General features: G+C 42.2%; 2 protein-coding genes across 6 annotated transcripts in view; one reads left to right on the plus strand and one right to left on the minus strand.

The window, feature by feature from the left end:
* The window catches only part of LOC109973526 (4F2 cell-surface antigen heavy chain), a 26831-nt gene extending 25166 nt beyond the window's left edge, over positions 1–1665 (minus strand). The window contains exons 1-4 of the mRNA XM_020623190.1: positions 1573–1665; positions 1100–1478; positions 206–367; positions 43–122 (exon numbers count right to left, since the gene is read on the minus strand). Coding sequence (XP_020478846.1) covers positions 43–122; positions 206–367; positions 1100–1478; positions 1573–1617 — 666 coding nt within the window. The 5' untranslated portion in view covers positions 1618–1665. The remainder of the gene's footprint in view (positions 1–42; positions 123–205; positions 368–1099; positions 1479–1572) is intronic.
* rtn2a (reticulon 2a) lies at positions 1601–25757 on the plus strand. Of its 5 annotated transcripts, XM_020623185.1 has the most exons (14): positions 1601–1848; positions 2007–2135; positions 9362–9474; positions 12343–12396; positions 12842–13435; positions 14240–14446; positions 19384–19591; positions 20169–20307; positions 21701–21770; positions 21867–21913; positions 22013–22071; positions 23008–23070; positions 23111–23166; positions 23273–25757. In XM_020623185.1, the coding sequence occupies exons 1-13, from the start codon at positions 1616–1618 to the stop codon at positions 23124–23126; spliced, it is 1932 nt and encodes a 643-aa protein (XP_020478841.1). In that variant the 5' UTR covers positions 1601–1615; the 3' UTR covers positions 23127–23166; positions 23273–25757. The 5 variants fall into 5 exon arrangements, with proteins under 5 accessions (XP_020478841.1, XP_020478842.1, XP_020478839.1 ...); XM_020623186.1 differs by lacking the exons at positions 23008–23070; positions 23111–23166 and having other exon boundaries at positions 23273–25755; XM_020623183.1 differs by lacking the exon at positions 23273–25757 and having other exon boundaries at positions 23008–23113.
* Positions 25758–26397: the final 640 nt, after the last annotated feature.

Below are 26397 nucleotides of genomic sequence, written 5' to 3' on the forward strand. Positions count from 1 at the left end.
CTGAACAGCAACCTTTTGTTGAATGACCAGAGTAGGTCTTACTTGGACTGTTGCTGCATCTCTTGTGACATCATCTGGTCCCAGCAGATTCAATTCACAGAGGTCCAACACCATTTTGAGCCCTAAGGACCAGTAAAGACTCCAGCAATCAAAATCAAGCTATGAAGGCTACTTGACTGCCACCCCTTAAAAACCCCACACTCACCTGTTTTGTTACTTTCTGTGATCAGATGCTGGATCTGACGCAACATCCCATACCTTTCACCAGTACCACTGGCATTTAGTGGGGTTGCCTCTTCAAACAGGCCCTCCAGGATTAAGGTCCCTACTCCCAGAGACTTGAGGTAGGGAAACTGCTCACACAGTGCTTGAAAGACCAAACAGTAGACTTGATACTCATGTCTGAACTTCATATTCAGACATCTCAGTACACTGCAGTTATATTTGTAACTAGTACCATTTTCCACAATTTTTTTAACATAGCCAATTCCCATACTGTAGTATTCTAGTTTAATGTTGCTTATGCAACAGATGGTCCTGAGATCCCTGTGTGGGATTAAAGAAGTTGCAGCAATCCATAGCATCAATCTTGTGTTGCCTGGACAAGATTAATGACATTTGTTTGGAGCAAGAGTTTTCTGCCCTGAGCAGATGTCGAGTGGAACAGTTTCATGCGAGTTACAAGTTTGGCCTCTGGTAAGTCTTTCAAAAATAATCTGAGCTTTTTGTGTTTGTCAAAAGGTTTAAGTTTCCAATGTGGAATGACTGAATGTTCTCATACGGCCAGAGCGTAAGAGAACACCTGGTTCTAGGCGATCTCTCTACACATGCATAGACTCAATGTTCCATTGCTAACCAGGCAACTTCCAAAGCTGTGTCCTCTGCTTCAAGTTATTTAAAACCAGTTTTCAAATATGCACTAAAAAAAAAAAGTGCGAAGTGAATTGACAGGATTAAGGAGTTTAATGAATTTACAAACCAGTCTCAAGGCCTCAAAATGCAAACACCTGCTTCATTAGGAACAGCAGCTGCACGGACTCAAACTGGCGCACACACAGTTTGAGTCAACGCCAAAGAGTTACGCATTTTTTTAACTCACCGTTCATGTCCCCTGACCCCCTGGTGTGTGCCTCCGTGAACAAGGCGGGCTGCACTCGGTAGAAGAGAGACTTCTGCCACCACTTGAGCGGCGTAACGACAGGCCGGGGGCTCAACAGTATGATAGTGATGGCTGCGGCGAGTATGGCCACCAATATCAGCCAGAACACCACCACCAGGTAGCAACGCAGCCTCCGCCACCTTGGACCTCCCGCGACAACCTCCACCTCCTCCTTGGTCAGGGAATTCCGCTGCTGACCCGGCTCCGCTCCAGGCTCCGGGGAGAGCAGCGGCGCAGTCTCTGAGTCGGCCGCACTGCCCGGCTGCCCGCGGCCTGGCACACTGCCGTACCCGGCGTCTCCTTCGTTCATGGTGCTCGGCTGTAGACAAGTAGCACAGATTAAGGTATTCAGTTTCACTTAGAAAAAACACAGTTAAAGCAGGCAAAAACTAGTAAACTGTCCGCTTCCATACCGTTTTGTTGGTCTCTCCAACGACCGCTTTATCACTTCGCTCCATGAACCGCACAAGGTCTACAGATGGTCAAACAGGTGCTGCAGGATTCACCTGTACAAACTCAGAATGCACCGCTGCTACAATCTGCATTGGCCTTTACCCGACTTTTAGCTGTTTTGCACAGGTGTTTCAGTTAATTACATCAAGGCCTTTGGTATCTGATTGGTCAAGCCCCAATCCCGCAGACTGGACGCACCTTGTAGTTTCACATTGGCATGCAGATCACAGACTGAGGTAGGAGGTAGGAGGTAGGGGCCTTACGATAATTAACGGGCGATGTCTGAAAATCCAAGAAGGTCGATCAAAACCATTCACTGATGTTCTGATACTTTCACAATCCCTAGTCTTCAAACCACCAGGTTGTATAATAAAATGTTCTAACCTGTTTTCAGAGTTACAACCGTTTCCTATGTCCTGGTCATAGGTGAGTCACCACTTGGGAAACAAATTAAAAATCCTTTTCTGTCATCTGTTGTAAGAGTCTTCGGGGATCCTATAGATAAGCCACCTTCAGAAAAAAGGTGAGTGACTGGGTTTTTCAGACAGCATCATATCAGTAAAAATGCATCCATTCATTCAGTGTGGGCAGCACTAATGCAGCAATAGAGTAAGTAGTGAAACCTGTCTCTGATTTTCAAGACTCTGTGCTTTAAATAATGGGCAGGATCAGCCGTGTCTTAATGTTTGATGCCAATATTATTAATATATTTTGTTTTTATTTTCATTGGAAGTGCATATTAATGATTATTTTATCAAATGATAATTGTTCTTTTTCTTTCTTCACATCTGATGATTATTTTATACATGATCTAATATAAGTCTGTGTTATACAGTATGTCTGGTAAGCATGCTGCTATCTTAGCCAGTTCACCTGGGAAAAAGATCATGTCAAAGAGGCACCTGTTTTAAAGTCAGAGCCTGGATTTAGACCATTTTCAGTCAAAAACCCTCTTGAAAACCTTTTAGATAATAATATCAAAAATGCATCATCCATTAATGCAGTTCACCGAAATGCTGATGTTTTGCAGGGTTTTACATATTACAGTTTTTTCGCCTTACGGTGGTTGTTGATTTAGGGGCCCCTCTGGCGGCCTCTGAGCCCCAAACAACTGATAGTTGTGATGCCAAAGCTCGACACAGAAAGACTGCAGCCAGTTCGCCAAGCACTCTGTTGCTTATCTAAACACTATGGAGTCACAGTCATTACTCACATTTTGTGTCTGAGGTTTCTTGCCTCACCCTCTGGTCCTCTTTTTTCCTTTCCGCCTGTTCTTCCTTTTAAACTTTGTCCACAACTGTTCGTAGCTGTGCTCTCTGAGTGGTTTGACTCGTCGGGAGTCAGGAGGTGAGAAGGGCATCGTGTCCAATAAAAGCTCTGCTCAGTCAGTTCACACAGCGGTGCTGAGCTGCACCACACCCTTGCAACACATTCTGAAGAACTCCTGCTGGCCAAAGAGAGCCCCCGAAGCCCCTCCTGTGGTGGTCTGTGTTTCTGTTTTTTAATTTTTATTTTTTAAGTCGCTCCTTTTCTGCTACTACTTTTAGAATTGATTAACAGTTTGAGTCATTTTGGTTCTAGCCCCTTAAAATATGAGAATCTGCCATTTTGTTTTACAAGGTCTAGTAACTAAATATTATAAGTGTTGCTTAGACAAAACAAGATGTGACGTCTGGCCTTTGAAAAGCTGTGGTAGACATTCTTTTGCTATTTTCAGACATTATATGAACAAAACAAAATGTAGAAATTATACAACAGATTAATTGATTAATTGATAATAAAGACACTGAGCAAAATGGAGGAAAGCTCCTGCCAACTTATAGGCCTGTTCCTACCCATACAAGATCCATAGTTCCCCTGCTCATCATTTTTGGGGTTTCTAGACATCCACCCAGTCAACATTCATTATAAAAATAACAGATATGTGTGGCTAAGCCAGCTCTAACAGGCTGGCTCGGCTCCAAATTCAATGGCCCCTTAACAGAAGAGTATATACTTACAGCTAAAATAATTTCCAGCAACTACAACAGCTGTTACAATAAGGAGGATGAGGTCATTAAGTAAAGTGACTTTATTAATATTTCTGTTTTCAGGTCAGCAGGGTGCTTTTAAAGAGTTAGCAGGGGAGGCTTTGGGATAGAAGACAAGGCTGGATGAATTCCTCAGCCTAAATACAGTATATGATTAGAAACCTGTGCTATTTAACCCCAGACAGGTTAGTCTTACCACTTTAATGTGAGGCGTGTGCTGGAGTCTTGTACTGAAGTCCAGGGCAACAGCCCTAAACCTCTGCAAAGCTCAACAATTCGACTCGTGTGGCTCTACAGTAGATATCACACACGATAATGTAAAATGGCGTTGTAAACATGTAAATTTATCAGCAACACTGGTCACTGCATTAATGATCCATCCATGATCCATTTGTTTACTGTTGACAAAATTTCCTGCAAGAGAACAACTTTCACACATCCCATACAAAGTGCTACAGTGCACATTTAATTTGTGTGTTAATTCCTGGGAATCTCACAACCTCCTCCCCTAGTCTGGCCCCCCTCTCACCTCCCCTGCATTCCTCATCCTTTTGTGTCTGTCCCTCTGGCTTCCCTCTCCTATCCCACGTGTTTATGATCTTGCTATAACAAGCTATTGCTATCCGTGTCACTTTTGCTCCTTGATATCACTGTGTGAAACTAACTTGCTGCATCACACCACAAGACACTTGGCTCGCCCGGGGAGTAATTCAATGTAGAACCGCCACTGATTGCCCAACTCATAAACAGGTAAAAGGAGTGTGTTTCATATACAGTACACTGATCAGCCACAACATTATGACCACCTGATTAATACTGTGTGCACAGGAGTCAATACAGCAGTTGGTTGGTACTCGTGTCATTCTGCAGGTCACTGTGAATCTTCTGTGAATCCGTTAGCTTCCATAGTTCTACTGTCAGTGACAGCACAACTGTGTCAACCATTCAGTGAAAAACATATGTAGAAGGAATGAACACTGTGGTCATGAGGACAAGTTAGAGACAATTTATTAGACACATTGAACATGGTAATCGTAAGCCCACTTCAGTTCCTACATGTCAACACTGAAAGTAAAGACAACTGAAAACACTGAGCAGTGAACATTTTACAATTTGTGTACTGTAATTTGCACAACTACCATATATAATGTAAACAGGAGGAGTCACACTCAAAGAACAATGACCCTTTCAGGGAAAACTATCAAAGAAAATTTTGCAAAAGAGTGATCAGAGTTTGATAAGTTTAGAAAGTTTTAACAGCAGATTACTTGTTATTCCAGTTATTCAAATGTAAATATCTGCTGTTGGGAGAAGCTGGGTTTATTTCTTCCACTTCTGTGGTTTCCTCAACCCCAGAAAGTGGCGAAATCTTTTCCACCGAGACTTTGGTTTAGTTGTCCCTGTGACGATCTGTTCAGAAACCACAACATTCTCTGTGAGTTCATCGTGAAAGGCACCAGAGAGAGAGTCCTGGTCCTCACATTGTCCATCCTCATGCAGGTCCTCAGGGTCATCATGCTCTTCACAGCTGGTGACTTCCTCAACATTGGGCTTAACTAAGAGCTGGTTATTGAGTGAGAACTGCTTCTCTAGCATGTTTCCCAGTGTCTCCAGCAGTCCCTCATAGGCCATGACCTTGTGATCAGCTTCCTTCTGAATGCTCATTATCTCCTCTGCCATCTTTTGACTAAGGCTGTCTATCTCAGTCCTTAAAGTCTCGATCTGGCTGAGATCTTGCTCCACCCTGTCCGCATGAGCGAGCTTTTCAGTCTCTATCTCACGCTGAAGGGCGTCTTTGTCCGTCCTCAAGGCCTCGATCAGCTGGAGATCTTTTTCCATCCTGTCCAACCTTTAGAGCGTCTTTCTCCGCCTTCAGGGCGTCTTTCTCCACCTCTTCACAGCTGGTGACTTCCTCAACATTGGGCTTAACTAAGAGCTGGTTATTGAGTGAGAACTGCTTCTCTAGCATGTTTCCCAGTGTCTCCAGCAGTCCCTCATAGGCCATGACCTTGTGATCAGCTTCCTTCTGAATGCTCATTATCTCCTCTGCCATCTTTTGACTAAGGCTGTCTATCTCAGTCCTTAAAGTCTCAATCTGCCTGAGATCTTGCTCCGCCCTGTCCGCATGAGCGAGCTTTTCAGTCTCTAGCTCATGCTGAAGGGCGTCTTTCTCCACCTTCAGGGTGTTGATCAGCTGGAGATCTTGCCCCACCCTTTCTGCATGAGTGAGCTTTTCAGTCTCTAGCTCACGCTGAAGGGTGTCTTTCTCCACCTTTAGAGCGTCTTTCTCCTCCTTCAGGGTGTCTTTCTCCACCTTTAGAGCGTCTTTCTCCTCCTTCAGGGTGTCTTTCTCCACCTTTAGAGCGTCTTTCTCCTCCTTCAGGGTGTCTTTCTCCACCTTTAGAGCGTCTTTCTCCTCCTTCAGGGTGTCTTTCTCAACCTTTAGAGCGTCTTTCTCCTCCTTCAGGGTGTCTTTCTCCACCTTTAGAGCGTCTTTCTCCGCCTTCAGGGTGTCTTTCTCCACCTTTAGAGCGTCTTTCTCCGCCTTCAGGCTGTCTTTCTCCACCTTTAGAGCGTCTTTCTCCACCTTCAGGCTGTCTTTCTCCACCTTTAGAACGTCTTTCTTCACCTTCAGGGCGTCTTTCTCCACCTTTAGATTGGCTTTCTCCACCTTTAGAGCGTCTTTCTCCGCCTTCACGGTGTCGATCAGGTGGAGGTCATGCTCCACCGTGTCGCAGTGAGACTTGTTTTCCGTCTCATGCTCACTGTGAAGACTTTCCACCTGCTGCTTGAGAGAGAGGGCATCCTTTTCATTTTTCAGCTCATGGTGTGGAAGCTCTAGCTTCTCCAGTTCTTCTTGGAGAGCGCTGATCTTGCTCCTCTCCGTGTTGAGCTCACCCATAAACATGTCCTGGCATATGGCGTATGCCACTTTCAGCTCCTCGTAATCTCTCTGAAGATCTTTCTTCTTTCTCTTGATGTCTGCCCACCTGAGTGGCAATGTTTGAGGCGCTGAGAGCTTCAGCGTCACTGTACTGCCTCAGCCTCTCAAGCTCCTTTCTAGTTTCTTTCTCCTTGTTGATAAAGGATTCAGTCTTGGCTTTCTGGTAAGCCAGCTGTTCCTTTGTCTGGCTTAGCTCTTGGCTAAGTTGGATCCTCCAGTTCTGTTCGTAGTTAAAACTCTCTCTGCCCCTGCTCAGCATCCCCTGGAGCCTCCTGATTTCCTCATGAAGGGCTTCGCAGTTCATGTTCTTGTTCCTGGGAGCTGTTTGTCTGTTGTTTCTACAGCTTTGGGGTCTGTCGCTAGAACTTGCCATTTTTTTACTGGAAGAATCACGTTTTACGTGAATACCGATGTATTTCACTGAATAGATGTTGTTTAACGTTTGTTTGTCGAGTTAATCTCTCTTGCTCACCAGCGTGGTGTCTCTATTGAAGTTCAGAAGTTGTGTGATTGCCTGTTAAGCTGCAGTTATTAGGTGAGCTGCTGCGCGAGACTTGGTGACGTCACGAAGATCAAAGCCAGGTCGTTGATGACGTCACAGCTCTGAATGCTGCAGATCTGCATGTTTACATTCAAAATCTGTCAGTCAAATGTGCTGTAAGCTAACAGGCCACCGTAGTAACATTCTAAACCATTTTAAAACCTGCAGGTTAGGTGAAAACATGACTTTCCCTTTCCCTGAACTCAGAGTGAAACTCAAATTTCACTTTAACCACTTTGAATAAGTCTTGTTTTGCTGTTAAAAAGTAGACAGTTTGTATTTCTCTACTATTCTTGCCGCTGGGCAGTGGCGTTTTTGGCTTGGCGAACCGGGGAGCCGCCCGGGGCGTGGTTTTTTCATGACACGTGGGGGGCGGCACAAGCACTTGGAAAGAAAATAATCTGCGCCGCTAAGCGGTTTTCTATTATCTATCATATGTGGCGCCCCTGCTTGATGAGAAGGTACCGTGCACAGAAGAAGTCAGTGACACCTTGACTTTCTTCCAAATAACGCACATTTCATTCATGGTTTTCAAATGTTCTGGAGAAGGATTTTTGCAACTGAGAAAGAAGTTTGTCTTACACCAGACCTGGGCATTTTACGGCCCGCGGGCCACATCCGGCCCTTTGGGCGTCCTTGTCTGGCCCAGGTGAGGTCCATCAAATCAGAACATGAATGAAAAAAGTTCACGGGTGAACTTAAGATCCCTGACTTACCAGGTGAGAGACAGGTGATCTTGGCCAGCTAACCCTCAAAATGTCAACTCACGCCAGAAAAAGAAAAGTTGATGCCGAATGCCGCGTTTTCAACATGGACTGGAAAGTATTTGTTTACAGAAGTCAAAGGTAAAGCGGTGTGCTTAGTTTGTGGTACACAGGTTGCTGTGTTCAAGGATTACAATTTGAATCGCCACTACGTGACCAAACATGAGGAGAAATACAAGAACTGGTCGGATGAAGAGCGCGCAAGAGAGTCGGATGCTTTGCTAGTGAAACTGCATAACCAACAAAGACTTTTTACAAAACTTTCCACACCCAGAGATGCAGCTTTCAAGACAAGTTATGTCATATCCCACAAAATCGCCAGAAAAAATGAGCCGTTTTCTGACGGAGACTTTATTAATTTAGTGTTTGTTGGACTCTGCAGCATTAATATGCCCGGAGAAAAAGGGCGCATATGAGAACGTCCCCTCTCCTGACGCACTGTAACGAGGAGGGTTGAGGACATCGCAGGAAATCTTTGGATCTACCTACATATGTGAACAGATATTCTCAGTGATGAAGTTCAACAAATCCAGATTTCAATGCTCTTGTTCAAGCCCAACCCAGACTGGATTTCTCTCACTGAACAAGTAAAATGAACTGAAAATGCAAATCTTTATCATACTGCAAAACACCTTTTCAGTGTTATATGAAGTTGAAAATAAAATGGAACTGTGATGTAATGTTTGTTTTTCTTTTTACTGTTTATTACTTTATAGGAGTAGTTTCCTGTTTGACCTACACCACAATTTCATATATTTATAATCCAGATTTCAATGCTCTTGTTCAAGCCCAACCCAGACTGGATTTCTCTCACTGAACAAGTAAAATGAACTGAAAATGCATATCTTTATCATACTGCAAAACACCTTTTCAGTGTTATATGAAGTTGAAAATAAAATGGAACTGTGATGTAATGTTTGTTTTTCTTTTTACTGTTTATTACTTTATAGGAGTAGTTTCCTGTTTGACCTACACCACAATTTCATATATTTATAGAATATGATTATTCTTCTGATTAGCTAACTCTGGTCTCGCCTGGGGAGTAATTCAATGTAGAGCCGCCACTGTTTCTCATTAGGCCGGTCACAATGGTGATGAGACTGTTTCCATGGTAACAAATGTAGTCCTCCTCCGATCTCCCGATGTCCTAAAATGTCACAAGACAAGAGCAAATTTAATATTGCTGTCATCAAATTTTCTCTATTCTGCGTGTAACTTTATTTTATAGGCAGATAACACTTATAATACAGGAAGTGAAAAAAAATGTTTACAAATTTATAAATTATGTGTTTGATCACATAAAGAAGGTTAGGGTCTTCGTCTCTGGACCTCATCATCTGGATCATTTCTATAACGGGAGATATTAAAAATATGTTTATAAATTAGGGAGATTGCATTAGCCCAGAGTTTAGTGTCTATTGTGGGGGTTTGAAGTGACTTACCGTAGACTTTCCTATCCTGTTGCTCCAGCACAGCCTCCTGCTGCAGTGCCTCTGGTGACAGCTGGGGGGCGACAAGGAAGCAGACGATGATGATGCTGTTGTGCCCTGCAGACGGAGACAGCGCACAGAATGATCAGACAGGTATGTTGACCTGTACTGCATTGTAGGTATTTCTGATATTTGGCCTAGCCACATTGATAGGTACTCATAGATAGTGATATTCCTGAATTATAAACACATTAGTTTAGTCTGTGGCTTTGGGGAAAGGCACATGTGAAGTAGACCTAAATTAGTCAGCAGCAGCTGGTGCTGCAGCACCACTGTATGGTTACTTTGGGTACCTTTCCAAAATGTACATTTCTCCTTAGGCAGTCACAGTAAACTGGCAAAAATGATTAATATGCACAAACCATTTGCATATTACAGATATATTATTGCTCATATATAGTGATATCAGTGTATATGTTATAACCATCAGCCTGTTGGCTTTAAGATCAGAAATGTGAGGAGAGGGGCTCAGTGTGTACTGTAACATACTGTCTTTCAGCAGGTGAAACAAACTGCAGCCCATCCCAACCAGGATTTGTTTAGCTTCCATCAAGAAACTCAGATTCGGTCTTAATCTGGAGCATGTGTACCTTTTCCTCCTATTCCATGTCACAGGATGCCTTAATACCGAGTTGAAAACCAAGAGTTTAAGTAACATTTCAGTATGATCCCAAAATAATCATAGGTTCTATTTTAAAGGGTCTTTATTGATTCAACATATTTATCTGTACATACAGTTACACCCACACCCCTTTTTAAATTTAGTTTTTCTATTAAGGTTCCTTAATATAGAATGAATTGACCTAGAGTGTTTAATTCACCTGGACGTTTTAGCAACAAATAGATAATACCTATTTTTATTATTGCTTAGTTTATTATTTATTTGTTTAGTCTATAAAATGTGAAAAAACAATGACAAATACCCTCCACAAGCTCCCAGACTGACATTTTGAAATAACTTCTGTCTGATCATCACTGCAATATCAAAATAACCAAAATAAGCTTTTTTTTAAATTATGTTAGACAGAAACAAAGATGCAAATGTCAAAACTGGGACCAGTGATATTTTTGGGGGCTTTTTTTCTGTAAACAATTTTAATCAACAAATGAATGATCAAAATTGTTGCATAACTGACTAATCCTTTCAGCTCTATTTTGACTGTATTGTTTAGACTGAGTATGTGCCCTGTGCCCTTAATTTAACATGATTCATACACTTGAATTACCTTTTTATATGAAATGTGAAATATAAAGTGCATCAAACAGGGCTTACACTTTTTCCTCTCTGTTGTTCCATGTTCATGATCCAGTTTGTATCAGCATCTGTTTTACAGCCCCACACTCCTGCCCCCTACTGTACATTTCACAGCCAAAAGATTTGAACTGTTAGCGTACTCATTGTTTATACTTTGTTGTAGGTTGATTGTTTGTGAAACAATCTCCTGTTACTGAATATGAATAAGAAATGCTGGGAATTCAGCCTGTGCTGTTCATCCTCGTATGCATTCTCTGTGTACCATTTATATATGCTGATGTTATACATTAGTAATGACTTATTACTTCCTCTCCTACGGCCTGCACCCATAAGATGCCGAGAAGAAATCACATGATGAGGGAGTGAGGAAGAGAGAGACGGGTAGACATAGATTAGCTCTGAATGGGAGATGACTACAGGCTTAGACATACACAGGGACACACTCATGCCTCTCTCCCTTAGCTGTAGCATACACTGCTGCCGCTGCAGTCATAAGGATGCAAAGGCAGATGACGAGAGAGTAGAGGGGAGACTGGTGGAGTGAGACAGGGCGGGGCTGCTCAGTGACACAGCGAGAGGCAGGAGAAGGAGGAAGCTGCTCAACAGACGACCAAGAAACATAGGGAGGAGGAGGAGAGAGAGAGTGTCCTCAGGACGCCAGTGCCGGCAGCACAGGAGGGGGGGAGGGGGGGTACTTCCAGACTGGATGGGCCCAGCGATGCCTTGATGGAGTATGGGCCAGGTTTTAGGATTCTCCCACTGCCGTGAGTCTGCTTTTGTTCTGCTCTTCCCTTCTGTATTTTCCAGGCGTTTGTTTATCATCATGCATGCAGCTCAGCATCTTTTCTTGCTCACTGTTGTGAGCATCGTATGTGTTAGCTCGCCCCCACCCCCCCCTCGCCCGCCCCCCCCCCCCCCCCCTGCCCATTCTGGAGCGCCTTCTCTCGGCTTGGAGTTTTTGTAACTTTTGACCTGCCACCTCTGATAAACACATGCCGTGCAGAAGCAGACCTATTTTGCTGTGGCTGCGTGAGTAGGCTTTGCAGGTGGGCACATCAGCAGTGCAAGCTATTTCTCCCTTCAGTTTTCTGTTGTGCTCTCATATCTGCCTTTTCATTTTGTTCCTGTCAAAACATTCATCTGATGTTTTTCACTACAGTTAAGTTAAAGAGGTTTTCTATTTTTTTTTGTATGTATTCATACATGCACAAAAGACAGTGTGCCTCATTCACTGCCCTGCCTGGCTTGATTTATTAGCTATATTACTGGCTTTCTAATGTAGTGAAGGCCGCTCTGTGAGGATGTGAGTCTATATTCACTGACCTACAGTGTCACGTTCCTTTGATCTGTATGCGATATGCACAGTATTATGTTTAGTGGCATATAATGCTATTTTGTATAGAGATATAATACTATACAATCTGTGACTTCTTCAATCACATGAAACCTAGTTCACTCTCATTGCTAAAGTGACTCATAACAAGGCACTGCAGTATTTGCTGGGGCTTTTAGCTCATCACCCAAGTACACATTTCACATTTAATGTTTTGAGAGGCACCCTGTTATGATGAATGTGAGATGGTGGAAGGAATGGGTTTTCCATATGTAGAAGCAGCACTATTTCTGACAGTCTTTTTACAGTGACACTGTTTCCAATGTTTTCTTCCAGAGGAATATGGCTCTGATGACACTCTGTTTTCTTCCAGAGGAATATGGCTCTGTGGCGTCCACTCCGGACTCAACACCTCCGTGCAGCGATGGTACGAAGCAGACACTTAACGCTCTGTCCATCCACTGAGAAACTGTGGGACAGTACTTGATTCCTGTCATGTAACTCCTCTAATACTAGCAGTGAAGGTCCACAGGTTGGAACTAAAGGAGAGATGTCTTTACTCTCAACAAAGAAGGTTTCATCTTTAGACATCATACACCTTTTTTCTCTCAGACATCAAATGACACACCTGAGTGCTTTCATCTGACAAATGCAATTACTAAGAGCAAAATCACACCCCTGAAATAATACACACACTGTTAGCAACAGTCCCTTTAATTAAACAGCTAAATGTTGGAAATCACTCCTCTCCCCAGAGTGTGTACGTTTGTGTATATTTTCTCTTTACTCTCTGGTCTGTTTCTTTTGTCTCATGTGTTTATGTCTGTCTGTGTACTGGGGTGACCCCTTATCTTGTTTTTGTCTCCATTCAGGGGGAAATGAGGAGTCGGAGATGTATGAGCTGCAAACAGCAAGGGAGTGGTCTGACGAGGAGGAAGGGGGAGACGGAGATCCAGATGATGATGAGGGACTGGCCTCGTCCTCGTCAATCTGGGGCACACCGCGTCAGAACTCCTTCGAGCTGACTTTCTCTTACATTGCCATTGCAGACGCTGAGGCGGTGGGAGCCTCTCGACACCATCGTGACAGACGCAGGGGCGGCTCTCGGGGAAGTCGCACTCCTTTGATCCACACAGACACTCTAGAGACACTGTTGGACTCTCCTGACATAGAATGGGACCCTGAGGCCTTCCTCAGTCGAGAAGAAGAAGAGGACGCTTTAGGAAGGAGAGAACAGGAGACCGTGGAGCTGAGGATGGCGAGCACTGCAGGAAGCGGAGAAAGAGAGCAGCAGAGGCACATTGAGACTATTACAATCCAGCCTTCTTCCCAAAACCTGGACCCAGAAACTGAGGGCAGAGAAGCAGGAATCCAAAGAGAGGAGACTCCCAGACTGTCCCAGTTTGTCCAGCCTCCCTCTCCGCCCTCGGCTTCCCAGCAACAGAGCCCCATACAAATACTTCAGGGTGAGCAATGGGAGGAATATGTGTTTTTTTTATTCCAGTGTAGTGCAACATAGAGGAAGACGCAGCGTGTCTGGGAAAGCTCATGATGCTTCCCAGATGAACTCGTGATTTGGGAAATGATGCGCCAGTGTTCACCCTCTTGCCAGCACTGTTAACTCTTCCTGATTCCTCATCATCTCCAGGGGCCATGAGTGCAAAACCCTGACATACCAAGATTATATAGGCTGACTTGTGACTTGAGGTGTACCTAGGTGGGAACACAGTAAATATTTACTGTAGGACTGAGATCATCCTAATCTCCATACTGTCAGCTATAGTTTTGCCTATTCACTATTAGTCTTTTCAGTTTTACAGAATTCATTTGGATAATCAGTTTTAGTCCAAAGCAGGAACTTTAAATACTGTATGTAGCTGAAAATACTGGCATAACTTTTATCATTCAGGTCTTATATTCTAAATTACTCTACAGCTTTATACTGTTTGTGGAAATGCTGATCAATTTTAAAAATTTGCCTTAAATCATTGCACTTTTGAAATAGACATTTTAGATGATTAAAATGACCTAACATAAATATTAAGAATAATGCTCACTCCTTAAATGTTTCTGTAGGGAACACTATAAAGAAGGACAGAAATCAACATAAATCAAATGTCTGGAACCACAACTGCCCAAATAGTGAAGCAAATTGTGGTTTCTGAAACTTAATTTAGCATCTTTTGTCAGAGGTTTTAGCTCAAGCTGAGCAGTACAGTACAACAACTAGCATCGTCATGATAGTGACATCATCTTCTCTTCCCTGGCAGCAGCAGCCTTGCCGACCCCTGAGCCAGAGCCTCTCATCACTGGGGAGACCATTTCAGTCAAGCTGCTCACATCTGTGCAACCCAGAGGTCCTGCGTCTTCGTCGCCAGCTGCTATTGATCTAAATTCTCAGGAACAGCTGGTCAGCGATCACTGGTTTTCAGCACTTAACCTATCAGAGGACCTGGCAGCATGCACCCACATGGCAGGTACACCATAAATACAGTACATAATTACATCAGTATCTGTAGATTTCCTCACTCATCTGACCTCTGTCCTTCTACTCCCCTCACGTCTTTCTGTCTTTGTCTTGCTGCTCAGTGAGATCCATCAGCTCGCCTCATTAATCAATAGTTTAAATAAAGAAGCTATCTAATTTCGCTTTCAGCATGAAGCTTCAAGAGCAGGCAGACAAAGATAACACCCCCACCCCTGACATGTAAGTGCTGGCTGTTCACTGCGTCTCCATAGTTACCCTCTCCCGGGAATCGGGAACAACTGGCTAACCGTGAGGAGAACATTCCTGCCACTAGCTGACTTTTTGGACCCAAACATCATCCTCGCTGATGTCGGAGTGTATTACTGTTTGACACACCCCCACATACAGGGATGTGTGCAGGGTCTTTTCATGAAGGCATGTGGGGTTTGCTGGGTTTGTAGGAGTGAGTGAGACAGAAAAGGGGGAAAGAGAGCGAGAGATAACATCCTGTCTTTCAGCTTGATGGCACTTTAAGTGGACTGTCACTCAGAGTGGAGCTCTGTCTTATTTTAGTAGTGGGGGCGCAGGAGGCTCTCAGACTGCTGATGAATGTTGCTCAGGCTGATGACAGAGTTTAGGTTGTCCAGAGTAAAGTGCACACGTGCGTCTACTTAAGTATCATATATTATTACCTGTTCTAGAGGCTGCATATTTTTTGATTCTCAGTTATAATTTTGCCAACTTTAGAAGGTTATTTAAGTAAGGTTCTTGTATGGCTGTGTGATTTTAGACAACATTTAACATTTGAAAAATGTGGCTTCTTTTGTTATGAATAAGATGTATAAAGGTGCATTCTAGAATAACATGTGAATAACCTGTTTTACCATCTGCACTTGTATCAAAATTAAATCAAAACTCAGTCTATCATATCATCACTCAAATCACAAAATGTATTGACACTAAATCCTACTTGTTGGACTAACTACATGTACTTTTTCATGTTTGGGTAAACAGATAAAGTAATTACAGTAAGTCTTGTCCAAATCTACACATATAAAGAAACATGACTGTGTTACTATATTATTGGGCTTTTTCTTTGGTGCCAGGCATGGAGACTTCCTCTTTGAAAAATATCAAACAAATCTTCAGCAAATTACACCATGTGATACATAAATTACACTCACTCATCTGTTTACTGTGAGTAGTGGTTGTGCCTGGTGGCATGACTGAAAATTAACCCAGGTTCTCTTGTTTCAGTTGTCGGATGAGACCAAAATAACAAAATGCTATGAAAAAAATGTGTTACTGTATTATTGGGCTTTTTCTTTGGTGCCAGGCATGGAGACTTCCTCTTTGAAAAATATCAAACAAATCTTCAGCAAATTACACCATGTGATACATAAATTACACTCACTCATCTGTTTACTGTGAGTAGTGGTTGTGCCTGGTGGCATGACTGAAAATTAACCCAGGTTCTCTTGTTTCAGTTGTCGGATGAGACCAAAATAACAAAATGCTATGAAAAAAAATATTGTAAATTGATTCTTCTTGAACATGAAGGCTCGCTTTAAGAAAGCAAGAGCTGACTGTTGAAGAAAGAGCATTGTGTGATTGCTGTGAATCATCTCTTTATGCATGAAGCTATTGGAGTCTTGAAGAGGGGTGGGCGGTGCTGTGAAGAAGATTATTTTGGGCTGGCAGGCCCTAGGACTGCTGAGTGAGCAGTGGGTGGCCAAAAACAGCTCCGAGGGCCAAGGGTAACACAGTGGGACAGAGAGCGGGGCAGAGAGTGTGAGGGGGAAACACTGGAGCAGCGGTCAAAATGGCCAGTAAAGGTGAGACCTCGGGCTCGACATGAAAAGAGGATCATCTGAGACAGCAGAGTTCACCTGCATGGACGATTTGACTTTTAACTGATGAGCTGTTAGGATGTAGCATGATAGTCTCCTTATCAGTAGACTTCATTTAAATTAGCACCTGCTTTTCAAATGAGTATAAGCTGTCCTCTCGTGGTGTGCTGTTAGCAGGTACTTGTTTTACTTATCGCCTGGGTTCTCGTAGATCTTCCTGTTTCCTCTTCAGGCTGTAGAGCTGGCACTGGCAGAGGCATCTCAGAATGTAGTACTACGAGATTTTCTGGACACAGATCATTAAGATGACGTGACTTGGGTCAAATGAAACAGATGTTGATGATCATATGAAACTGTGCCATATGTGAATGAGTGATGTGATTTGTGTTCTTATTGGTTAACTGACTGGATGATTAGTTCATTGGTTGAGTGGATCACTGATTCCTTCATCTAATCACTCCTGATACCATTCTAATATCTCTCACTTTAGTGTGGCTCATTTTTTGTAATGTATAACTCTGTCAAAGGATTCATATACTGAAATTCTCCTTCTTTGGATTACGTTATTTTGGTATAGAGATCACAGGTTGTCCTGTTGTTTTATCCAAGCAATGGTGTGTGATGAACAGTGGATGCTTGTGAGTAGAAATTACCTCTTGATTAGAGTCAATTACATGGCATGCTGTGTTTCTAAAAACTGGGTGAGGAAACTCACATAAACCCATGTTTCACTTAATATTCAGTCAGTTTCAAGCCTTTCTAAGTTGGAAATGTGAGTTTAGCACCTTGTTATAAGGAATGGCAGTCTAATGTGTTTCTGCAGAAAAATCAGTGTTGTACAAAAAGTCCAAATGAAGAACAGTACATTAATATTATCCAACTTACTTATACTGTAGATGTCAAAAGAAAGAAACTTAAAGGTGAAATATGTAATATCAGAAAATCTAGCCAGCACTAGCATGAGACTCTAGGATCAATCGCCTCCACTCCACCAAGCCCTCGCTCCACTCTGCTCTGCGCTCCATCAAACCCTTTGTGAATGTGAAACTGTCACACAGTGTTACAATTTGGAGAGAAATTCACAAATCAGTGGGCAGCATTTAACTGCTGGGCATTAAAACAACATAACTCACCAAGCTGACTGCCCTGTTTCATGTCTACTGTAAAATAGCACAACTGTGTTGATAACATTTGCAGCCAGCACAGTTTGTGAACATTGGCGGAGAAATAAGAGCGAGTCCTGCACGTCCACAGAAACGTTTTGTACAGGTGCATCAGTAAAGTGCAGTCTGGGTCACAGGAGCCTTTGACAGCAGCTCTCCCCATGAAAGTACGTTTTGGGGGATGTTTCTACTAAAACAAAAATTAAATTATGTTACTTACTGTAGCTTTAAGTCAATTCCATGAGCATGCTTATTACACCCAACAGTAGAAAAGGGTTATAAAAATAATTGGGTCAGTCAACACCATTTTAATATCTGTCACTTCACCATGAAGCTACCACAAACAACCAATTAGCTTAGCTTAGCATAAAGACTGGAAACAGTGCTAACAAAATCCACTTACCAGCACCTCTAAAGCTCACTAGTTAACATGTTGTTGTATAATTTGTACAAAATCCAATGCACCCAGGCAAGAAAAAGTCCAGAACGTAACCCCTTGTAAAAACATAAATTGTTGTTTTTGTACATATTAAACAAAGAGGATACACTGTGTTAAATAATGAGAATTAAAGGTGCTGGTGGTGGTCTAATTTCTGTATATGCCTCCTGTGATGGTGCTGCATGGTTGTTCCTCCCCAGTGTGTTCAAAAGGATAAATGTCAGAGGCGGGTATAATTAATTGCAGTGTTCGTGTCATTAAATATAGTGGTGTTTTCCATCTGTACTTTGTTTAGCATTCACTGTACATTCTCCTCAAATGAGATCAGCTATAGTGTTGGTATATTTCTATTGATTTTTTGTTATTATATCAAATTAGCCACCTGTGTCTCTGTGTGCTGAGTAACCCCAGAATGACAGCAGCACACACAAACCCATTGCACAGATGTGATCCAGGGGCTTCATTTGTATTAATTGTGTGCAGTGATGTTTATAAATAACCCACTTGATGTCACTGTTCGCTGAGGCTTCCCTTTATTAGAACTACGCCTGTCTGACCCATACCATACAGTATACCCTGTAATTACATGACATAAACACCACTTCAACCACTGTATGGGCTTTGTGCTAGAGTTTGATCCATTTTGTCCACTCCTTGTGATGCAGTGTGGTCATTCATAAGGTTTGACATTCAATCACATATTCTGCTGTACAGTATATTATATATGATGTACTACTGCTGTCCACTTTGGTAAGGCACAACTTTATGGACGCCTCAGTCTCCATGGCAGCTGTTACCAGGTGCCAGAGAGGGAAACGGTGTGGAAAAGGGCCTGCTGACGGCCTGATGTCTGTCAGCAGGTGCTGTGAAAGGCTGCATATAAATTCTCCTTGACCACTTGCCTCCCTCTTTCATTTGAAGGCCAAATTTAGCCCAGGCCAGAGCATGACATGTCCTCTCATAGCTGCAGTGTGTGTTCTCCTGGTGAACACTGGTAAAGCCTCCCCATGTCCCCCTACCTATTCTTTTCCTACCTGTCCTCTTCCTACTGAACCTCTGTTGTTTTCTGCCGTTCTTCCTCTCCCTTCTTCTCCCCCAGAATGACATGGCTTTATGTTTGGCCAGAAGATGTGGAGGCTGGGGAGCAATGTTGCCACAGCTGTTCTGTTAACACCAGGGATGGTGCAGTATTTCACAGCACTGTCAACTGTGTACTGCTTGAAATTCTGCCGCTTGAATTTTAGCTGGTTTTTGAGTTTTACATGCATCTGATATGACTGGTTTCTTAGACTATTTTTCCATTAAAGTAACTGTCTCTAGCACACCTCCCACACCTCTGTATCACAGTAAAATCTGCCAGTCTTTATCCATTTATTATTAAAATTTAGTTCTTCAAATACTGTACCTCACCCATCTCCTCTTATTACTTTGTTTCACCTTCTTAACTTTTTTTCTTTCACCTTCTTATCCTCAACCTACTTTCCTTGTCTCTTAGTGATGGACCTGATCTACTGGAAGGACATGGAGCGAACAGGCATGGTGCTAACAGGGCTGGTGGTGGGCCTGCTGTCCCTGTTCCAGCTCAGCATCATCACTGTGGTCTCCACAGTCTCCCTGGCTGTCATGTGCTTCACCATATCAGTACGCATCTACTACCAAGTCCTCTACATCCTCAGCTGGGGCGATGGAGAGCACCCCTTCAAGTAAGATGCTATACTTTAAGCTGGATTTGCCCACATAAATGTTTCTCAAAACGAGCCCAAGTTCATGCAGCCAAAAGCCTTTTATGTCCAGTTTCTGTTGTTTGTATTTCATCTTTTGTTTATAGCTGCTGCATTTTAAAATTCACCTATTGTATATTGTACTTAAATCCAATAATAAAATATGAAGCTCCAGTTATGGTTAACAGTTGGTGAATGGTTTGTATTAGCATAGCTAGGGTTCAGGAAGCTAAATAATGAAAATAAAGGTTGTAGTAATAAGCAACATGCTGTTTTAATGTGGTTGTGCTTGAATGCAAATATGTGTTTTTGAGTTTTTACAACATCAGTACTTTATTGGTTATTTGAACAGATATTCCCATTCCAGTGTATTAAATGATAGCTGCATAGAATTGATTTGATCATAAAAGCCTGGTGGCGACCCAGCAAACCGAAGCTATTGGTCCTTTGACCTCTGGACACATTGGAGTGACAGTGGAGTGGAGAGAGCTTATATTTGGGCTTAAAAGCCTCCTTTCTTCTGCACCTTTCCTCTTGTTGCTGTCTCATTTTCTCTCAGGTCATATTTGGACCTGGACATCAGCTTCAGTGGAGAGCAGGCTGACCTGTACATGCAGAAAGCCATCATCATGGTTCTATCTGCTGCTGACACTCTGAAGAGGCTCCTTTTTGTTGGAAACCTTTTTGATTCCATCAAGGTGAGCTGAGCTAGCAAATGAAGTTAGTCTTGCTTGGCTTGTGTATGCATTTGTGTGTGTGTGTGTGTGTGTGTGTGTTTGTGCGTGTAGACTGTTCAGTCTCTGTTTACTGTCCTAATGACCTGTCCTCAAAGATTTGCTTCACCCTTTCCATGCTGCTCCCAGATAAGGGTACTACTGTATCAGTGTTGGCAACTCTCATTCCCAGTGAAATGTTTTTTCATTCAGTCGTAATCATGTGCAAAGCAAGCAGTCCCTTTGGAACAAATCCTGTCAGATTATTTTGAATTTGTACTAACAGGACCAGGAGGCAGCCTGCTTTGCTGTTCTCCTCTGTGCTATAGTATTTATCCAGCCTCTGGTATCCCTCTCTTGTTAGCAGAACTGAATCATTATGTTAATATTCATCAGGTTTACATAAATCTGCCAGTAACAAGTGTCATTATCTGTTGCCACAGCATTTTAAACTCATATTTCTTTGTTGCATTTTAAACCAGTGCTTGAATGACTTTAGGTTCATGTTATTTCTCTGAAAGATCTTTTGTTAGTTATGTAGTTGTTGCCTGTGACGACACAAATAACACAAATGCCAGAAGTCTTTCATTGAAGGGTCCTTGTAATAAAAATACTAAATGTGGCACAATTTATACTTTTGAATTTATTTTAGATGCTAGGATTGTGTGTTTAGTTATAAACACACAGGTCACATCAGTAGCAGCAATCACTGTTAAAGGATAGTAAGTAAACTCTGCTTATGGCATAAAATGCTGAATATCATATGTGCAACAGTGTCAGATGAATTGTCCATATAAATAAGTGCACATCAGCAAAAGTCACTTTAGTTCATCCTTAATATAATTCATTTCAGTAATGAACAGCAGCAGTTTGTGACTGGACAGACTTAGCACATTTACAGTAAATGGTGAGGCAGTGTGAGTTGACTGAGCCCCTAAATCCCAGGACCTCCCAGTCTCAACCCTGACCTGGCCGGTATGTGACATAGCAGACAGGAGGCCATACGCAGAGACCTGGGATAAGCTGGAGTCTTTTTCCATTGGAGACAGGGGTGTCCCGTATCAGGGCGGCACTGGATCTCATAGACAGACTGGGGCACTGAGAGGCATATGGGGAAGCACTGAAACCTATACTGGGAGTTGTGTATTTGGAGCTTTTTTCATCATCATGAAGAAAATACTGAATCCTGTATTAGATATCCACAAAATAATACAGCGGAGGGAAATTAGCAGTATTCCAGCATGACTTAGTGTTTTCTGAAAGAATGGAAGTAAAGGCAGATGGAGCAGTGCTGGAGGGTTTTCCTGATGTCTGCACGAATCATAGTTGAACCAACTGTCTGCAGCTGTTTCTTCGTTTCTGTTTTTATTGTTCTTAGTTGCTGGTTCTGATGTACTTTGTGACGTACCTGGGAGACCTGTGCGGTGGCCTTACTCTGCTCATCATTAGTAAGAAGCAGATATCACCACTGGAAATATAGAGTCTGTTAAGATACTGCACAGCTGTCATGTTAAGTACTCTGCATTTCCATCTTTCTCCTTCAGGCGTGATCGCTCTCTTTTCTCTGCCACTTTTCTACAGACGGCGCCAGGTAATAACACTTTCCAGTCATTCTTTATATTGTTACTTTAGCTGGCCCTTGATTTCCATATCCATAAACATATATTCTTCTCCTTTTGTTATGTTACAGGAGCAGGTGGACGGCTTCATTGCAAAAATCCAGGGCCACGTTAACAACATCAAGGACTTGTGAGTATGACGCCATCTACTGCTGTAACACAGCTTCACTGGTGTGTTCTAAAGAGGTAGTTTGTCCTCAGTTGATACTAACACCCACACTTGCATTTGTCACAGAGTCCAAGTGCCAATATAAGACGTTTATGAGACTGCACATGTCAAAAGCCATCCTGTCACTCACACGAACACATGGCTCAGTTGAGCTCAAGCACTTTCTTGGTTTTATTTATTTTTCATATAATGAACAAATGAATAAGATCTGGCATGCCATTTTTTTCTAAACCATTTAGTCCCAAATGGGGTCACAGGGGGCTGGAGCCAATCCCAGCCAGGTGCGGGTGAAAGGCAGGGTACACCCTGGACAGGTCACCAGCCCATCGCAGGGCTAACACACAGATGAACAACCACTCACACACACACAAGCACTCCTACGGGCAATTTAGAGACACCAATCAACCTAAGCTGCATGTCTTTGGACTGTGGGAGGAAGCCGGAGCACTCAGAGAGAACCCACACAAGCACAGGGAGAACATGCAAACTCCGCACAGAAAGGCCCCAGGTTGGCCGGGGCTCGAACCCAGAACCTGCTCGCTGCGAGGCAACAGCGCTAACCACCGCTCCATCTTGCTGCCTCATCAGATCAGGCATGATGCATCACAATTACAGTCAGGTGATGGTGCACATTCAGAATCTGGGAGGAGTAATGCAGTTGATAAGACAAATGTAGTTATCTTAAAGCATGAAGACCTACGATCGTACATATTGTCACCTGGTTTCAGTTCAGATTTACAGGTCTGGAACCAGATTAAGGCAGAACATGACATTATGTTGAATGATTTTTGTCTGTTAACATGTTTATGGAAACTACATACCTAGTCCTAAATATTATTGATAATATTTGTATTAAAAGTGTAGATATGCAATTTTATCCTTGCCCCTCTCATCCAGGAGGGTAGATAACATCTGTGCAGTGTTCAAACACCATCTTAATCGTAATCCACCAGCTGTAGGACTAGTGGTGTGCAGTAGACAGTGGTGAACTGTGGGATACACTACACTCTGAATAAATCAGAATACATGCTTCATGTGCATGCAACACAGTTTTAGGTTTGTTCCTCTGACTTTTTATTAAAGAGCCAGATATGTTGTAATGCAGTTTTTAATCTTTTGTGCTGATGATTTAACACATTCACTTTGACATACTCTTCCCAAGCTTCCAGAGACTTGCCCAGGGTGGAGGCCCTCCGCCTGACCCAACTCCTGGTGGGGCCAAACCCAAATCCCAGTAAACACTGATGAACAAGAACTTAAAGGAAAAGCTCCCAGAGGTGCAGGCTGTCACTCGGATGTCTTACTCAGCAGTCTTTGCTCAGAGCTCCAGAGACTGGGAAAGAGAAGTTACTTAAATGGACCATAATGGGCGATTATGTATGGTACTTTAACGACATCAAAGGCGTCAGTGATGGAAAGACTCAACAGTGCAGCTCGTCTTGTGTAAAAATGACTTGAGAAGTGTTTCAGAAGGTGGTGTAGTCCAAGTGAGGCACTAAGACCAGAAACGGGAGCTGACAGTTACACACCTAAGAAAAGGGGAGTTTGTTTTTAAGGGGATTTAGGGTAGAGGATGAAAAACAATGGTCATCATTAATCATGGCAGCATAAAACTGGCAAATAAGAACGCATGTGTTAGCACATGTTCCATTTTCATGACTGTTTATGTGTGTGTGTGTGTGTGTGCAAGTATGTGTGTTTGTGTGTGTAATTCCTGACACAGCTTGCTGAAATGTTACCTGTGAGCAATTAAAGCCACATTTCTTCTTGGATTTTCCAAAACTTTTTTTTTTTTTCCATTCACACAAGCATTCATCTCACTTACACCATCATTCAGACATTTCTTTTCCTTTTATCTTGGCCATGTTTTCTCATTGCTTACACTCACTCTGTCCTGCTTTCCCTTAATCATTGATGTATGTACGGAAAGCTGATGGATTTTACTCAGAGAGAAAAGTGAGTTCTGCAACAACGTTAATACTTGGTATGTATCACAAATGGAATAAAATTGCAGGACAAGAAGTTTCTCACTGACAGAGAATCACAGATGTCACTGTTGCTCAGTAGTTTTATGATTGTGTAGATGGATGAGATTTTATGGTCCGGCTTCAGAGGAAACTTGTGAAGGAATGTGGGAGTGATATACTGCAGGTGCCTTTCTAGTGTTATACTGCACTATAGGTTATAGTGCATGATCTGATTCACAGTACTTACAGCTGCTGACAGCCACTTACAGCAGCCTGTGAACATGTACAATACCTGTGTGATAGTAAATGTCTACCATGACAAAGTATCTTAAACTGAATTGTAAGTAGATACATTTTAGGAATAATAAATTTATTCAGGATAGTCTGCAGCTCAAGTCCACATTTCCCTTTAGCAGTTGCTTTTAAAGCAAACCTTGTCTGTTCCTATGCCTTATTAATGCATAATCTCCTCATGTCCTGCAGTGAAAAGCCTTGTGATGTTAACAGACATGATCCATCTACACCAGCTGTACACACACTGGCCTCCTGTAGCAATTGTCTGTGCTGATACAAATGTTTTTGTCTTGGACTTGCTTCCAAGAGGAAGTTCAGTGAAGTGAATGGAGATTGCAACCAAATTAAAGTGACTAATTTTCTTATCTATCTGCACAGCATGACACATTCAAAAAGGTTCATTTCCCTTTGATCTGTCCTGTCCAATTATATTTAAACAAATCTGCTGTTAATCTTGTCAAACTCATTATTTTCAAATGCTTGGCTCTTTATATTTGCTGTGTGAATGAAAGATACATCCAAACAGGAAGGTAACTTTTAGGTCATTTAAAATCAGTCCACATAAACCTCATTATACATGATAGCAGTACACTGATTATTTTGTATTCTTCAAAATAACTTTTAACATAAAAAATAAGCACTCTGAAAAGCTATCACAGTCATATTGTGATTTCTTAGATAGTTAGTACTCACCAACATCAATATCTTGTCTCAGTAATTTCATTTTTAATATATTACAGACAGGAGTGAAAAAGACAAATGAAAGACCTTATTGTATTTGACCATATCTATATTATTGCCATAATGTCCACATTAACTGTGTTTGAGTAAAGGCTGTAATGTGATCTCCAAATTTTGACAAAATATATTCTAAATTGGCTGTTTTTGATCCCCATAAATGCTGCATGTATGGGTTCAGATAAGCCACTGGGACATAATGGTAATAACAGGGCTCCTGCCAAATAATATTTAGGTGGCAGGTCAAAAAATATCCTGCAGTTTTTGTCATAATATAAAAAGTAAAGTGATTAACTTGTGATAGGAACAGGTCATCCAATTTTATATTGAGCCAAAAAAGTAATAAAAATACATTTCTGCTGTTAAACATGTTAAACAGATCATTTTGAGTGCAAAACAGGAGGGCAAATAGTGTTTACTCGTGTTTTAATTTAAAGAAAAGATGATGCCTCACTTGTACTAGAAGCAAGTCATGTCGGTTTACTCTGTATTCTTGCTTCACCAGAAGGGGGCAACAAGAGTCAAGACAAACTTCCATCCCACTTTCCAGGTGTAATGTATCTGACCACTTGGAAATGAGAAACAAGATTATCTCATCAGCTGGACTTTTTAGAATTGTACCCAGTCACAATAAAAACTCATTTTGAATGTGTCCATATCACTTGATAGAGCTACTGTATGTAGAGTTTCAACTCTACAGAAGTCAGATGTTTACATGCACCTCAGCCAAATAAATATAAATTCGGTTTTTTACAACTCCTGACATTTGATCCTATAAACATTCCCTGTCTTAGGTCAGTTAGGATCACTGCTTTATTTTAAGACTATGAAATGTCAGAATAACAGTAGAGAACAAGATGTATTTCAGCTTTTATTTCTTTCAGAAGTTTACACACACTCGGTTAGTATTTGGTAGCTTTGCCTTTAAATTGTTTAACTTAGGCCAAATGTCTTCTACAAGCTTCTCACAGCTGCTGGAGTTTGAGCCCATTCCTCCAGACAGAACTGGTGGAACTGGGCCAGGTTTGGAGGCCTCCTTGTCTCACTTTTTCAATTCTGCCCACAAATGTTGTATTGGACTGAGGTCAGGACTTTGTGATGGCCACTCCAGTACCTTGACTTTGTTGTCCTTAAGCCATGTTGCCACAACTCTGGAAGTCTGCTGGGGTCACTGTCCATTTAGAAGACCCATTTGTGACCAAGCTTTACCTTCCTGGCTGATGTCTTGAGATGTTGCTTCAGTACATCCACATAATCTTCCTTCCTCATGATGCCATCTATTTTGTGA

Source organism: Monopterus albus, unplaced genomic scaffold, assembly GCF_001952655.1.
Source record: "Monopterus albus unplaced genomic scaffold, M_albus_1.0 scaffold293.1, whole genome shotgun sequence".
Lineage (NCBI taxonomy): Eukaryota > Metazoa > Chordata > Actinopteri > Synbranchiformes > Synbranchidae > Monopterus > Monopterus albus.